General features: G+C 42.4%; 1 protein-coding gene across 4 annotated transcripts in view; it reads left to right on the forward strand.

The window, feature by feature from the left end:
- Positions 1-17,170, forward strand: part of plxna4 (plexin A4) — a 248,351-nt gene that overhangs the window by 198,593 nt on the left and 32,588 nt on the right. For all 4 annotated transcript variants that reach the window (XM_086202084.1, XM_086202085.1, XM_086202083.1 and 1 more), the window contains 9 exons: positions 546-682; positions 919-1,086; positions 1,227-1,320; positions 3,612-3,851; positions 4,239-4,385; positions 5,192-5,426; positions 7,927-8,069; positions 11,335-11,603; positions 16,779-16,845. In XM_086202084.1, the coding sequence (XP_086058210.1) occupies positions 546-682; positions 919-1,086; positions 1,227-1,320; positions 3,612-3,851; positions 4,239-4,385; positions 5,192-5,426; positions 7,927-8,069; positions 11,335-11,603; positions 16,779-16,845 (1,500 nt within the window). The remainder of the gene's footprint in view (positions 1-545; positions 683-918; positions 1,087-1,226; positions 1,321-3,611; positions 3,852-4,238; positions 4,386-5,191; positions 5,427-7,926; positions 8,070-11,334; positions 11,604-16,778; positions 16,846-17,170) is intronic.

Consider the following 17,170-nt stretch of genomic DNA (forward strand, 5'->3'; position numbering starts at 1 on the left):
TATATGATGTTCGGTCTCTATGTCACACCCCCCAGCAGGCTGCAGATGAGATTATAAGAAGGCCAAATGAACTGGAGGAGTGTTTACTTTATCACAGCTTCCAATGCAGTAAATCAGCTCCTGCTGGGGACACTGTCACACTAAACTGATGTATTTCCACACAATGCAGGTTGAGATAATGTATTATCATTCAAACACACTCAGCCTGTGTATTCTGCAGCTCACGTATATTTACTATGATTATTTTTTGTTTTTTTGGAATACATCAGTAGTCAGTGGGCTTCCATTTTTACAAATAATCAACCATTATTTACAAATGTGGACAGAATGTTGTGATAAGGGATTATGACTGGATGCTGTAGTATTTATTTCGGATACACAGAGCTTGTTACATTATAAAATGAGATTATTATGCAGGTGTAACTGCAACAAGGTAAAACATTTTGAATTTTTCCCAAAGCATGATTTTTTAATAATTGCACCAGTTATTTCCATCTGTGTTCCATCGTCTTTTTTGGCTTTTGTCTTTTCAACTCCTTCTCCAGATCCCCAGGATCCACAACATCAAGCCCAGTCGAGGGCCAGTTTCCGGGGGAACCATTGTCAACATCACCGGGAGTCACCTTGATGCTGGGAGCAACGTGTCAATCATGTTTAAGGACCAGCCATGCACTTATCTGAGGTGAGTGGCCAACAAGCCTGGGCTGACACTGCCAATCACACTTCAGCTGTTAATGTAAGTAATAGACCATTAAAAAAAAGAAAGGAGAACCTGAAACACCTTCTGTGTGCCTGAAAATGTACTACCCCCGAATCTCAATGGCCAGCAGGGGGCTACTTCACTGGTTGCACGAAAAAGTCAGATTGTAGTGAAGTGTGAGAGAAAAAAACTGGTGTCTGGTGCTGTCTTTGTTGTAGGAGGGGAGGTCTGTGGCTCACCTGCCGGACACACGCGTCCCTGCACGGCTATGGAAACGTGTCCGTATCTGTGAGCATCGACAAAGCCCACCTACAGAAAGACCTCCGCTTTGAGTATGTGGAGGATCCTTCCATTACAAAGATAGAGCCTGAATGGAGCATCTACAGGTGAACTCTTGAGTCAATACGTTGTATAATTCATACTTCCCATCATAATTGTGCAGCAGCAGACCCAAACAAATGTCCATGCATGATACAACCACCTCTGAACCACGTTGATCCCTCTCGTCCCTCTTTTCTCTCTCCAGTGGACACACCCCTGTGACAGTGACAGGAACAAACCTGGACATTATTCAGACTCCTCTCATCCGAGCCAAATACAACAGTCATGAGACGCTCAATGTAAGTGTTGGCGATGAAAGATTTTCTGAACTGCACAAAAACATTTAAATCTGAAGTTTTCAGAGGGACGGTTTCAGGGGAGGCTCAGTGACTGAAATAAAAGAAAATGACACTGAATTTGACATTATATGTAAGCAAGATGTTAAGTACAATAGCCTCGATTTGGTTCAAGTGTATGTTCAGAGGGAATTTCACTGTTTTCCCAACTTCTCCAGAGTCAAAAACATACTAGAGCTTATGGCCAGGATTTATCTGAGGGGATGCCCTCAGTTACAGACTTCCTGACCCCCCCCCTTACTTACAGAAATCCTATTGAATTGATGGAAAAATAGTCCGAATCAACTGGTTGTATTTGAAATCATAGGGGATGATGCAATTTCTCTCCACACCTCTGCAACAATAGAAAGACATTGAACTAAAATCCACAGAGATCGGCCCTTATCAAATTCTTTTTACCCTTTATTCACCCTTTTCTCTCAGGGGAGGGTAGATAAAGCCACACAAGAGCCCCTGTGATCTCGGTGAAAGAAGAGGGATTAACAAAAGGCAGTAATGCTATCTATTTGGCATCTTGCGCCACGTTTAACATCTGTGCCTGGACGAGGCATTGTGTCTCAAGATACTGTATACGCAGCTTGTTCAACGTAAACAAAATGGGCTGACAGATAAGGTCTCGTGTTCTGAGTCAGCTCGAACCGTTCTTACACTGACAGACCCACACAAACAGAAAAGACAATACCATCTGAAACATTGAGGCAGCGGTGTGAGCTGGTTCAGCCGTGCAGGATATATAATTGTGATGTACTGAAAACCTCCCCAGATTTGTCAAGTATGATGTTCTCGGACCCAATTAGAGTGACAAGCAAAAGTCTGCACGGTGGAGGTTACTTGTAGGAACGTGAGATGTCTGAACGAGACCTTTGCTGCTAGTTGATTTGTCAACGCAGTTGACACGCTGAGATGTTCTAACGCTACTGAGGGGCGTGCAGTATGACAATGACAGATCGGACAATCCGTTCTTGTTTGTAAAACTGGCTCAGAATAAAGTACAGATGAATGATCGTAAAAGAAAAAACAAAAAGAGCACTACACATCAAATGAAATACCAGGGCAAAGACAAAGAGCGAGAGGGATGTGTGGTGCAGTAATTGAGCTGTAAAGTGGTATAGAGAACAGATGACTGAGAGAATAAGTGTCAAAGAGAGAGGATCATAGGGAAAAATAACGAGACAGGGGATAAAGAAGTGATGAGATGATGGGGGTGTCCTTCTGGAAGGTAATGAAGGAGGTGTGGGTCCTACTTTCAAACCGGAAACTTCACACATCAAAGACTGATTGTGATGATACTGCATATACATACACACACACACACACACACACACACACACACACACACACACACACACACGTGCCCCCATTTGGTACATCCTACAGGTCTTTGCACTTTTTGAAATTCAGGGGGAGGGGCATCCCATTTCCTATTTGAATGTGAACCTATGGCATGAAAGATTCACTCCGTTAACTAATGGGATGCCTAGGGATGTAGCAAAGTTGGGGCATATTGAAGTGCCATTTTAATAGTGCGTGACTTGCAAGATGGCATGAATAAGGTAATAGGGAGCTTAGTGCTAATTTGACTAGGAGATATACTGAGATTCAACCATGGAAAATAATAGGAAAATGTGATTAATACCTAGATTCACACAGCATATTAAGTACAGTATAACTTCCTCAAAGAAAGATCATTTTCTGGGCATTTACTGGAGGAAGAAGCAGCAAAGTACAGATACATTGTTACCATACTCATGTATTTTTTCAGGTATCTGTACTTAGACAGTTTTGTTTTTTTGTTTTTTTTACTGCCTACATTTTAGCACAAATATCTGGAATTTCTACTCCTCGCATTTTTAAAAACAAACTGTCTTGTTTCTTTAGTTTTGATACACAACAGAAAAAAGGCACTTGGAAAAAAAATGAGGTAAAAGCTGCTACCAAATGATTGTGTTATTTTAGTTGTCTCAAAGAAGCACTGCACACTGGACACTTGATAATATGTGATCTTATTGTTCTTATCTGTTTTTCTTTACTTTTACTTGGATAAGTTCAATCAGTACTTCTACTTTTATCAGACTCTTTTCTTTTAACTATCTGTTCTTCTACTTGAGTAATGAATGTGTGGACTTCTGCCACCTCTGCTGTTTACGCACAGGAAACTCTGCCTGCTTCCCAAAGACACGTTTCATTAGCAGATGTTCTGATTGGTCATGAGGATTCTGTTTCTCTTCCTCCAGTTGTGCCAGGTGTTGAGCCCGACATCCATGCTGTGCCAAGCTCCGGAGCTCCCCATCAGCCTGGCCAGGCACCAAGAAGTACCTGAGAGACCTGATGAGTTTGGCTTTAAACTGGATGACGTGCAGGCTCTAATGGCTCTCAACAACTCCAACTTCATCTACTACCCAAATCCTGAGTTTGAACTGCTCAGCGTGTCCGGGCTGCTGGAGCTTAAACCTGGATCGCCTATCATACTCAAGGTAGAGTGTGACATTACGTGACTAAAATCAGATATTTGAAACCTTTAAGTTACGTTGTTTAGTGTGATTTCGCATCTGTGGTTGTATCAAAAAAATGCTTTATGTTGACGCCAGCGCTATTGATCACCCTTACATTGCTCATATATTGAACGCTGTGTAAGACAGAAACAAACCCTCTGTCAGTCTCCCTGATGGATTAAAACTCCACATGGCAAAGACACCTCAACATACTAATCATACAAATATAATAATAGCCATAATTTGATTCAATAATTACAGACTATTACCCATGATATTGTAAATGTCATTTTGCTGAGATGTTGATAACTGCAAGAGGAATTTGACCCCACTCCCACCAGCGTTAATCACGTATGAATACTCCTGCAGGGGCGGAACTTCCTGCCTCCAACCAATAGCGGGAATGGAAAGTTGAACTACACGGTTCTAATTGGCGAGAAGCCCTGCATGTTAACGGTGTCAGACACCCAGCTGCTCTGTGAGTCACCCAACCTGATGGGTCAACACAAGGTCCTGGTGAGTGACACAGCACCAAGACAAGAGGGAAAAGGACACACACACACACACACACACACACACACACACACACACACACACACACACGCACACACACACACATACACATACACATACATACACACACACACAGCAGATAGGCAGGCTACATTGGAGAAGGGACACAGAACTAGAAAATTGACAGTTTGACGGACAGACGGACATTCCTCGTGTTGCTTTCTATTTGTCTCCTTGTCCATTTCCAGACAGACAGCAGCTCTAATCCAATCAGCCATGTGGTTCCTGTTACTGCCCACAAGCAGACAAAAGACAAACAAATAAACCCCCAATAAGAAGGATTAGATCCTCTGCAAACTCAATAAAGATTCCATTTGTGGTTTTAAGAGGGACCACTTTGAAGAAAGCGCTTCCTGATGTTACCACCCAAATCCAGCGTCCCAGTTACTGTAAATCAATTAAAGATGCACATGTGTACAGAAGTGTGTGCACATTAAAATTCCCAGTCAATATGTCTGTCTGATCTTTGATCTCAACTTTTCCAAACTGGAAATTAATGTGATTCAGTGAGACAGTCTTGACCTTTCCTTGAGTGAAACTCCATTTGTGGCAGTTATTTATCTTTTCTAAGTCAAGTTATTAAACCTCCTACCTGAAGTCATACACATTTAGGATAATTAATTCTCTTGTAAGAGCTGCAATACACTTAAGTATCAATCATACAAGATAAGTATTCTCTGGAAACAAAAAAAAAACTTTGAAGGAAGTAAAATTTGTGACTTTTAATTATAATCTGCTGCTATTCTAAGGCTCGTGTGGGAGGCATCGAGTTTTCCCCCGGCTCGGTTGTGTTCACGTCAGACAGCCCGCTCAGCAGCACGGCAATCATCGGCATTGCTGCGGCAGGCGCCCTGCTCATCCTCTTCATCGTGGTGGTGCTCATCGCCTACAAGCGCAAGTCTCGCGAGAGTGACCTCACCCTGAAGAGGCTGCAGATGCAGATGGACAATCTTGAGTCACGTGTGGCCCTGGAGTGCAAAGAAGGTGAGAAGAAAATGCTGGTGTGTTATTGATTTCAAGTGTTTCGTCCCCTATTTGTCTGAGTTTTACAACAAGGAAAACTGTTAAGAAGATTCACGGAAATTCACTCAACTCTGCTCACCTTCTGGGCCATCAGCCAATCAAATCCGACTTTCACCACCAACCGCAGTCATGCACATCCATTCTGCTTGTGCTAAAATTAACCAGGCAATTGTTGTACATGCCTTGTTATGTTTCCTTTATATATTTTTCCCTGATTGTACTTCCATACATTGCTTTTTCCTCTTTACTACTGTGTAATAAGATGTTTTTTGTACATGTATGCTGTGTACTTCGTGTTGTATCAGAATATGTTCACTCAAGGAACGGAGGGTGAATTGAAATCTCAGATTGAAGGTTTACAATCCTCAGGATTAACCCATTTCTCCGATAAACTCTAGTCCAAGTGGCCTCAGGGAGGAGGAAAAGACAGCATCAGCCCTAAAACTGACCTTTGTGTCCCAATGATGACCTTCCCCCTTTGCTTTTAGTAATCTGACATGGAACTCCACATGAAGGACTGACATTAAATTAATCCCAATTCAATCCAATTAAACCATTCATTGAAGTGTTACTAAACCCAAGATTCCCACTATACATTCATATACATGAGAAACAAACTTCAGTGCTGTTTTCTTCATCACCCCTGAAGTGAGATATTGTTCAGGATATCAGAACCTACAGTAAAACCGCCCCCCCCCCCCCTTGCATTAATGAAAAGCACTTACTTGTAAATGACCATCAGTATCCAGTTTACAACTCCATGAGATGAAGGACAATAATTTTAGATTTGTACAAAAAATGTTGGCAAACTAATGACTGGTTCTCACCACAGTGCCACAGCTGACGATAGGACCGTCGAGATGAATGGATGTCTTTCATGTTTTTTCTCAAATGTTCCACATCTTTGTTGTTTCCATCAGTTCATTTTTGTTATTGTTTGTCTTTACTCAAACATCTGAACATAGTGATGAGAAGTATGCGACCAAGAAAAACATCTGATCCGATCAATTGATCCGTCTTCTTTTTTCTCGCCTCCTCTTTTTTAAATTTCCCCAGTTTTTTGGGGGGATTTTTTTTTGGTCACACTTAAATGACATGGCATTGTTTTGTAGTTTTTTTTCATTTCCCCACCACCGTACATTGCAAGTCTAGATTGTCTCAAGTCTCATCAGTTCTTGTGATCAAGAGGCATCCAGTTTTCACAGCACGAGGTCCAACCAGGACGAGTGTCTGACAGAACTGCTCTAAAACACAGCAGCCTTCAACCAAATGAAAATGAACAGTAGTTAGCGCTCCTGGACCTCGTCTCAGTTTCCTCGCCAGTAAGTAGCCATGAGGCCGCGACCAGAACTCCTGACATCAGTTTGAAAAGTTACTGCCCACTAACTTACTTTTTGCCACAGAGCCGTGATTGTGAACGTGAACCGATGGCAGGACTGAGGTCTCCTCTCCTGGTATCACCTCAGAGGAAGTGATGACAGCTGATGGTTGCTGAAGTTTAGAGCATTAATTTGGCTATAAATTGTCTTATGATCACATACTTCTTCCCACTATTGCTTCATCTTTCAGTTATCATCGATCATCTGCATTTATTCTGTTTTGATATCATATCAATGATATATCATTCATTTGTTCATTTATTATTCCTAGTGATCAATAAACCTTTCATTTATCGCCAAGTCATTGTCTGTGCATATTTTTTTCTTTTATTTTCAAACCCTTTATTTAGTCACACCTGGAAGCTACTCAGTACACCAGTCTTTGGAGCAGCATGTAAGTTCAGGGCCTTGCTCAAGAGCACCTGAGTGGTGGTAATTAGGGAGGGGCAAGTTCTGCTTCTTTACTTTCTCCACCCAGATACATTTTGCCACTTCAGGGGATTGAACCGGTGATCCTCCAGTCACAAGCTTGCTTCTTTTACCTTCATGTAAAAGACCTCCACTGTTCGTCTAGCAGGAATCAAGATCAGTGCATAAAGGATTCATAATCACGACTGATTCAGATGTGATCTATAATTGATTTTTTCTTTTATGATTGTAATAAGAATGGTGCCCCATCTCAACAGGTGCTAAATTCTATTGAGTAATGCTGCAATGTAGTGATTACTTAGATTCTGTAGATTTAAAATATGCTTTTATGTATTTTTCATACAAGTATGACACCCCTGAGCGAAACTATTCTATGAGAGATAAATGTTAAGAAGCCTACTCAAGATTGTACTTCTCTTGGACTTGAGTGGTTTTGACTGAAATGTGTTATGTGGGGGATTTACAGGATGACTTATGAACATTTTCAGTATTCCCTGTCATATTTATGGATTCAGTTTACCTGTACTGTGTTTCATTCTTCTGATGATGTCTGAATGATGTGATGACTGTATAACTGCTATCTGAGATGAGGTGCCATAAAAATGCCATCATTATGCTTTGTAACTGGTTTGTGTATCTGGCGTACCCATCAGCCTTCGCAGAGCTCCAGACAGACATCCATGAGTTGACAAGTGATTTGGACGGAGCAGGAATTCCCTTCTTGGACTATAGGACCTATACCATGAGGGTCCTCTTCCCTGGAATCGAGGAACATCCTGTACTCAGAGACCTGGAGGTACGGTTGAGTTTTATTGTTGAGTTACACCTTGTAATTTTTTGAATCTGTTAAAAACCCGTAATAACATTTAGAGTCGGCAGATGTGTTGCATGGTTCATTGTGGCTTGGGCCCCTCTTCCCAGACTCGACACCACCAAAAGCTTACACCCCCCACCCTGCATGTGCTAACCTCCGGCTAGGACAAGCTGCCGTACAGGAGAAACACCACAAGCACAAACTGCCGTTCCACCTCAGTAGGGCGGCAAATTTTGTCCGGTTGTTGTGTTCTATCCCCATCCAACTCCCCCTGTGCGCTGTCATTTGTGGGGTGTTACAGAATTTCTCATAACATCGAAATCCATGCAGAGGGACGCGACTCTTCAGACATAGTCAAACACATCTCGTGGCCCATTAGTGATAATTGAGCTAGATTAATTTTAAGTCCGTATTTTATTTTTGAAAGAAAACGCTGCAGACTCTACCTTTAAATACTGGGTCACAGGAATGTTTGAAAGAGTTGTTAACAATTGCCCAATCAATTTAGCTGCAGACTCTGACACGTTTGATATCCTCAGCACAAGTTTGTGTACCTGCTCTTCAACAACAACCGCGATGCAATTAGCTTCGTTTGAAAAGAGAGCAAAAGAAGCAAGCAAATTAACAATGTGGTGGGTCACAGTAGGTGAAATTGACGCTGATGTTGTTTGTGTTACCGCCTGGTAAACAAAAGCCTTGTGACAGCCGACATCGACACTTTTTTCAAAACCAAACAAGGCAGCCCTCAAATCAGGAGAGCAGTCTCATTAATAACTGTAATGATATGAGACACCGTGCTGTCTTCTCTCTCTCTCTCTCTCTTTCTCTCTCTCTCTCCCCTCCCCCCCTCTCTCCCCCTCTCTCCCCCTCTCTCCACCTTAAAAAACAAATTAAAAGTCAATCAAAGCGGGGAAAGCAAAAAAAAAAAAAAAAATCAAGTCATTTATCCCCAGTGGTGACATTGATAGACAGCTATAATTGAGCAGGTCGTCTTGATCCATTAAGAGAATGATGGACCCCCATTTCCCTGCCCTCAGGGTTGGCCACTCCATCCCTGATGAGAAATTCCCAGTAATAAGCAATATTAATTATGTTTTAATTGGTATAAATGTCAAACTGTACGAAGAGTATAATGTGAAATAGGAGCCTAATGAAAAAAGCAGAAGGCCCGTCTTAGGTGCTTGATGGCTGATTAATTGTTATTGATGTGCCTGAGAATGTATGCTCACTTTTTTGGGACTGTTGGCTTTCGACAGACATGAAGTCTCTCAAGGCTTATTGAAACTGTGGGAAGTATTCCTGGCATGTGATGAGAGCGAGCATTGCACATAAGGATATATATACTGGCATGCGTTAGATGAGTAAATCCTGCTCCTTTATATTTATTCATTCCTTTCAATTGTTAAAGTTTATTCTTAGCAGCCTAAATAATTTCCTCTCTCTCTCACTCTCTCTATTTTCTCGACAATTTCCTTGAGTCCCATTTTGCTTGTGCATGATTTGTTTTGTTTTTTTGATAACACTTCATGTGAAGGTTTTTGTAAAAAGTATTTAACAGATATTGACTTTTAAAATTCTTATTACGTACAAGTAAAATACGTAAGCATCAATAATGGCACCATAATCACATTTATTGTCAGGTTATAAGATATGATATTAAATGATATGACATTGTTAAACTACATTATGCATTTATTTGCAGTTATCTTTTGCTGCAAAAACTAGTTAGCTAGCTGTTAATGAGTGCATCATAAATGGTTTAATAAACTTAATAAGGTATTGTTCTTACTTTATATCTCGTTGCACAAAGCTTATTTGACTGTTAGTAAACTTCTATTAGATTCATAATGAAGGTTTAGAGAGAGGTGGGGTTCACCCTGGCTGGACAGGTCGCCAGTCCATCACAGGGCCAACACATAGAGACAGACAACCATTCACTCTCACAGTCACACCTACGGTCAATTTAGAGTATCAATCAGCCTCGTCCCCTCTTGATGTCTTTGGACTGTGGGAGGAAGCTGGAGTACCAGAGAGAACCCACACAGGAACAGGGAGAACATGCAGACTCCACACAGAAAGATCCTGTGCTGGAGCCGGGACTCAAACCCGGAACCGGAACCTTCTTGCTGTGAGGCCACAGTGCTGACCACTGTACCACCGTGCAGCCTTCGGTTAAAAGAGTTGCTATTGTTAAAACTACTATGTAGTCCAAACAACATAGTATTTATCTTGAGAGGGCTTGTAGGGGCCTTATCACTTATGAATTTATGCTTATTACACACATTTTTATAAATGCATGATGGATGTTTTTGTCTCTGTCATTATAATTTCCACTTCCCTGTTGAGCTTTTAAATGAAAACAATTCCATTTCTGCCACACTTGTCATCTTACTGCTCCCTATGCCAAATGAAATATTATAGCATTCCCATGGTGATGGGAATAGACACAAAAGTGTGTATATATGTGTTGTATTGCCACACATACCTGCATAAATTCCTCAGATTTGCATGTATGTCTATATAAACAATCATGTATACCATAAGAGGGAAGCAGTTGCATTCAAAGCACAGGTGCACACGAGAAAACCCAGAACTCATCTTGCCAAGCAGTTCAAAATTAGACGTGCAACTTAACAAAAGCTCCCAGTAGATTACAAGGGCTTCCTCCAGGAGAGGAAAGAAGAGAAAACATATGCCGGTTGACAGCTGCAATGGTTGCAAAGAGATGCTTTCTTGTGAGTGCTCTTGACAGACCAAAAGAAAGAGAGCAAGGGAGAGAGAGAAAAGTCTTCATAGGTGCATATATATATATATATATATATATATATATATTGATGTAGAATCAGTTGCTGTGTTGAATTAATTTTGGGAAATTTCAAATATAAAGTAATGCCACAGTTTAAACTAGACAGGAACACTGTACTAGCATCATTAGAGGGTATAACTTAAAAGAGCTAGTAAGCCGGTTTCAGGAGATGATATATTTATATAGACGTACTACTGGTTATTGGATTCCTTTTTGATCCACAACAATAATTGTTATCCATCATTTATCTGAGTAGGTAATCGACCATGTATAACTGTAAGAAAAAAAATCAATGTATTTGCTTTACTACTGTGTCAGAGCGGTATTTTTAACATTAAAATAAACCAGCATTTAATTAGGTCCAATGTGTCCACACTTTATCTGTGCTTCTTTTCTCTGCTTGTGATGTTTCACGTGAACATTTCCTCTGTTTCTGCTCAGGTGCCAGGTTACCGCCAGGAGCAAGTGGAGAAGGGACTGAAGCTCTTTGGCCAGCTCATTAACAACAAGGTCTTCCTGCTGTGTTTTATTCGCACCCTGGAGGCTCAGCGTGGCTTCTCCATGAGGGACCGAGGCAACGTGGCCTCCCTTATCATGACGGTGCTGCAGAGCAAGCTGGAGTACGCCACTGATGTTCTCAAACACCTGCTGTCTGACCTTATAGACCGCAACCTTGAGAGCAAGAACCACCCTAAACTGTTGCTACGCAGGTGAGACGTCTCACTCGCTGACAAGTGCTGTAAATCACGTTCCCGATCATTTTGAATGTGGTCGTTTACTCCTAGTAAATCACCTCAACACATCAACCTACTGCAGTTGCATCTCTCAGTGCTGGATTGTACTTTATTAAGCTTGGTTTACTGATCGGTTTATACCTGTTACTCACTTAGTGTTCCCTATCTGGGATTAACTCCTGTGACCTTGAATCGCTTGCTCAGACACCCAAATACGTCGCTGTGCACATCATTAGCAACTTAATTGTGATTAATTAGCAGCAACTCTCATGTCAAACAGCTCACAAAAAAGTACTCATTTGTGAAAACAAGGAAAGTGAGACTGTGAAAAGTTCCCACTCCTGCACAGTCACAATCTTCCTGAACACAGCACTGTATGGTATTATGCTGCTCGCGGCGTTAAATGTGATGATTAAGTTGCTAGCTTCCTCATAATGTGTGCACGATGATACATATATGCTCATGTGCTCTGTTATCGGCAGATATTATTCATTCTTTAATATATCAGCATTACTCCATTTATTACTCTGGCAACTGCTTTATTTAAAGTTGTGAAAGTATAATGTTTATTTTAGAATCACAAATGCCTTTTAACAATTTCTGGAAATCATCTTGCAACACGTGCTCCCTTATATACATGGTAGTTATACTCCTGCAGTTTTCCCAATGAGGAACTGACATCCCTTAAGTAACCCAAGGATCACATATAACATGACCAATATGAATGCTGTTCATTGTACTGTTTGAACGACCATGTGCATATTCACCTCATGGTTCTGACTCTGCCCGGTGATGCGGGGAGATTAATGCTGTCTGGGTTTGAGGCGTGATTAATTGAAGGCAAAGCTCATCGAGCACGATTCAGCCACTAAAAAAAGAAAAGGAAAAAAGAAAATAAAAAATGGAGTAAGCGATGATCCTGGCAGTAGCTACAACATAAGAGATGGCACATGCCGCTGAGATGGAGAGGGATAGTCAAGGACAACGGAGACACTTAAAGCTGTGTCACCAAGTGAGGAATGCAGACTACTGGTGCATGGAGGCAGACAGCGAAATCAGCTCTTTGATCACTTAGCGTGCAAGTCTCTGGAGCCTTGTATGTGTTGGATGGCGTTGATTTATCTTGTCAGTGTGAGTTTAGGGTGAAATTCTTAAAGGGAACAGTGAAAAGTGTGAAAACAGACCAAAGCTGTTTGTTTAGATAAATATGAAATGCTATTTTCTTTCTTTCAATAATCCTCTTCCTTGACATGAAGGAAGAGGGAAACCAGGAGGGAAACGCCGTGATGTTCAGCAAGACCTGGAGGGGAGAGCATGTGTTTACATCAAATGCACGGCCCGTTTGATTGCCCATTTGTCATACACATGATTGTGATGAGCACTGATCAGATTGTATTCATCTCATTCTCCTTCCGTGGATGCGCTTATTAGTCCTTCAGCATCCCAGCATGCATTTCAGATGTGATGAGGCAGTGTGAGCAAGCTACGCCACCCTACGGAGTGGGCTGACTGGCGTGTCCTTGGATAGCAGCTGAAAATAGCCCAGATACTGAGGCACAAGGCTGTGAAGACGATGCCTAATCTGGACCAGGGAAGACGGCACCCCTACCTCCTTTCTTCTTCTTCTTTTGTCTAATTTGTTCTCTCTTCCTGTTCTCCCTCATTACCTGCTTTTCGGCTAACTCTTAATTGTCCCTCTCCTGTATTTGCCTTCAGCTCTGATGCTTGTGCTATACTGTCACTATCTATACTCTCTCTCATCTCAATCTGTATCCCCCACCACCCCCCTATCCCACCCCGCTCTCTTGATTGCTAAATCAATGCTTAAAGTGTGTGAACAGGGTATCTCTGGCACAGCATCTGAGCATGGCTACCCACTGATTCCTCTTCCAAGAAATTTCTGTATGTGTGTAGTGGGTCTCTCTTTTTCTCTACACACACACACACACACACACACACACACACACACACACATCCCTCCATCTGTCCCATCTCAACCTGCGCTGAAGCACAACCACCAGGCAAGCTAACTAACGAGAGCCTTCCACAACCATCTGTCACATTCCTTGCTGCATTCTCCTCCTTTAGCTCCTCTCTTCCCTGTATTCTCCTCTCCTGTCATGCAAACGACAGTTGCATTTTAATAACCTTACATTTTGTTTAGTTACCGTGTTAGAATCACAGTTTTTACTATACGTTGCGGCGCCGGGCTCCGACACACACTCACAGGGCTAAAGCTCCCTTGTTTAACTGTAAGGATAATCTCTTCCTACGCCAGCAGCCAGCCGTCGCCGTGAGACAGTTTGACATGCATGATGACCAATCTTTCTCACCCAGAGCCAGAGTGGGAAATGGAAATGACTTTTTTCATTTCAAGCTGTGCTGCATTAAAATCTGACACACAAGACACAGCCATGAATTCACATGTTTGAACAATGCAGTCACTATTCCTCCCTTTTGCGAAAATGAATCAGTGATGTTTTGTGCATAATTGGTCCTTAAGACCAAGTCTTGAAAAGTGACTGTTTTCTATGATGTAACTGGACATTAAAACGCCAGCTGAAATGAAAAAATCTTTTATAACGCTTCCGATCCAACTGATTTTGACCAGTCGTAAAACATCCACCCTGTAATTAATCTTCAACTTTTACCAGGGTGCTGGGCTCCTGCCTATGTATTTTCAACAATTATAACAGATTAGTTAGAGGTTTAAGGGAACTTTCTGGGCCCCACTGTTGACCTGGGTCCAGGACATGTTGCAGGCCTGGAATCGTGTGTACTGTAAGAACTAATTCATTAGCTAGCTATGTAACAAAAATGGTAAGTCACTGTGTTTTAGGGTGTTTCCTTTCCTCAAAATACCACAGTCACAGGCCTGCTGGCTCAAATGTATTCAGTTTGAGGAAAATGGGATCTGTGACCGTTCCAGATTATGCACAAAGCATTTTACAGAGGACTGCTTCAGCAACTCCACGGAGCTCAAGAAAGGCTTCATCCCCCCCTCCCCCCCTCTCTTATCTTGGCTTCAGCTAACGTTGTGTTATGACTCACTCTGGGTACGCCCACTTTTAGCATTCCCATTAAATTCCTTCCAACTTTATTTCCCGTCTTTCTCTCTTGTTCCACTCAGAAATACATCACAATACAGCAGTTAGACTCTCTCGAAAAACCATTTCAGCTGGGCTTTAAGTGTCCATTTCCTCCACAAATTATGGTCAGCCAATGTTAAATGTGTTTGATGAAGCACAGATTCTCATTCACCCTACAACAGTAATCAGCAGGAACTGAGCACTGCCAGGTCCCCTCTGCTCTAGATCATTCTCAATGCCCACTGCCCCTCTGACTGACTGCCAAGTAGGCGAGCCTGACCGTGCCAACACGCCACGGCACATTTCATAGCATTAACCCAAACATAGGTTGCTCTGTGTTCCTGAGAGGCCGCTCGGAGACGATTGTTTGAAAGTTGTAAAAGCAAACACTCACGTTAGATCTTAAAGCAGCTTCCGTCACGGCGCCATTTTTTTTTTTATACCTCATCCCCGTAGACTGTGATTGAGAATGAACATAAGCAAACTGGTGGGGCTGTGCCAAGACTTCTCATTACTGCAGGGCTGGCTCCTGCTGCCAGACACACACACACACACACACACACATGCATGCATACACACTAAACTCTCGTCAACACTCGTGGAAAATTCTGAATACATACGCAGTGGGATTAATTTGTACTTTTTGCACGCTAGCCTTAAAAAAGCCGCACACTTGTCCACTCGCACACTCACAACAACACACAATATCCATTGAAGTAAGGACAAGCCAGATGAAGGAGAGTGAAAGAGGGGGAGGCCACACTAATCATTCTTCTTCTCTTTATTTCCCTTTTCACTACTTCCTTCCTTGCGTACCTCCTCCTTTCTCCGTGCTCCTTTCATCCCCTTTGATAGATGGGCTACATTTGTGGAAATGGAAAGGATTTGAAATTGTATATGATTACAGGATTCAGAATTGGGCAGCCAGAGGGGGGGAGGGAGGGAGGAAGACAGCAAGGACACATGAAAGAAAAGATCAAAAGTGACCTTGTTGACCTTTGGATCCGTAGATGGGTCAAAGGCGGGAGGGGCGGCAAAATAAAAGTGCGGGCACAGTGAGAAGCAGGAAGTTAATCCCCCCCAGGTGCTGTGCCAGTACTGGTGGGGGATGCCAGGCCAGCCCACTGGCACAGCAGACATCAGGCCCCCCCTGCATGCCTCAGTGTGGAGCCCCTTCAAGAGGCCAGCTGAATGGTGAGGGGGAGGGCTGCAGGTGGCCGCCGAAACCCTCGGACAATACTTACACACAATGGACACTAATCCTGAAATATTGATGGTAGTTGCAAAGTAAAGGGAGGTGTGTGTGTAAGTGTGTGTGTGTGTGTGTGTGTGTGTTTGAGGTGTTCCAGACAGATTACCCACACACCCCTGCTGCTGGCCAAGAAGGTTGCTGTCAAAGGATATCCGATCCTCGCCGCTGCTCTTTCTCTCCTCACTGCCACCGCTGTTGTTATTATGTATGCATATTAGTCATTCACACGGGATCACTCACACACTGCTGGCCCAGGTCAACGCACACACACACATACACACATACACAAACACACATATACATACACACATACACACACACACACAATTTTGCCACACCAGTGGAGCATGGATGCCAGGCGGAGAAAGAGAGGGAGATGTATTCATTCACTTTCTATTGTGCACGGATCGAGTGTTAGTTCAGTGAATAGGCGAGGGAGCGCTTGATAATGAGGCCAGTGTTATTACAGAGCCGTTCCAGCCCCTAACGACATCAATCCACTGGGATCAAATAAAGGCTTTTAATTGCTTTGCCTCATATTAAAATCCCCGCCGCCGTCGACGAGCTGCCCTTGGCGTGCCTGTGCATAAAAGCCAGTGAAAAGATTTTCTGAAAGGCCACGATATATAGCATTTGCAAAGGTGCTCTCAATTCATGTCATAGCGATTGTGTTTGTGTAACGAAAGCCTATTGAGGCTGTGGTCATCGTTTTTACCAGAATAGTTGATGAAGGTGTTGAATATTTATGATGGTAATGAGAGCGCGGCAGATCACATGTTCATAATGGGCTTTACGTTTGTCTGTTCGCAGGACGGAGTCTGTTGCAGAGAAAATGCTGACCAACTGGTTCACCTTCCTCCTCTACAAATTTCTGAAGGTAACATTTTTAACTCTTCTCATCATTTTGGAAAGCAGGTGCTGAAGCAACGTCATCCATCCAGAATAATTTCACCTCTCACTGAAGCCTTCATTAGCATTGCTGAATAAAGGAAATTGTTGTTGTTTTTTTCAGGCCATAAAGCTTCATGTGGATTTGAACCAAATCACCAACTCAGCTGCATATTAATGTTAAAAAAGCCAATTTTCATAATTACTCGTGCATAACATGCATTTCTTGGGGAAAAGGTTTCATCGACATTCATTCCTGGCACTCATGTAAACACAAAACCCAAGTGGACGCTCTAATTTGGCGCAATCCACAT

The sequence above is a fragment of the Aulostomus chinensis genome, chromosome 4 (assembly GCF_037954235.1).
Source record: "Aulostomus chinensis isolate RoL2024-O1b breed Wild chromosome 4, RoL_Achi_v1.0, whole genome shotgun sequence".
Lineage (NCBI taxonomy): Eukaryota > Metazoa > Chordata > Actinopteri > Syngnathiformes > Aulostomidae > Aulostomus > Aulostomus chinensis.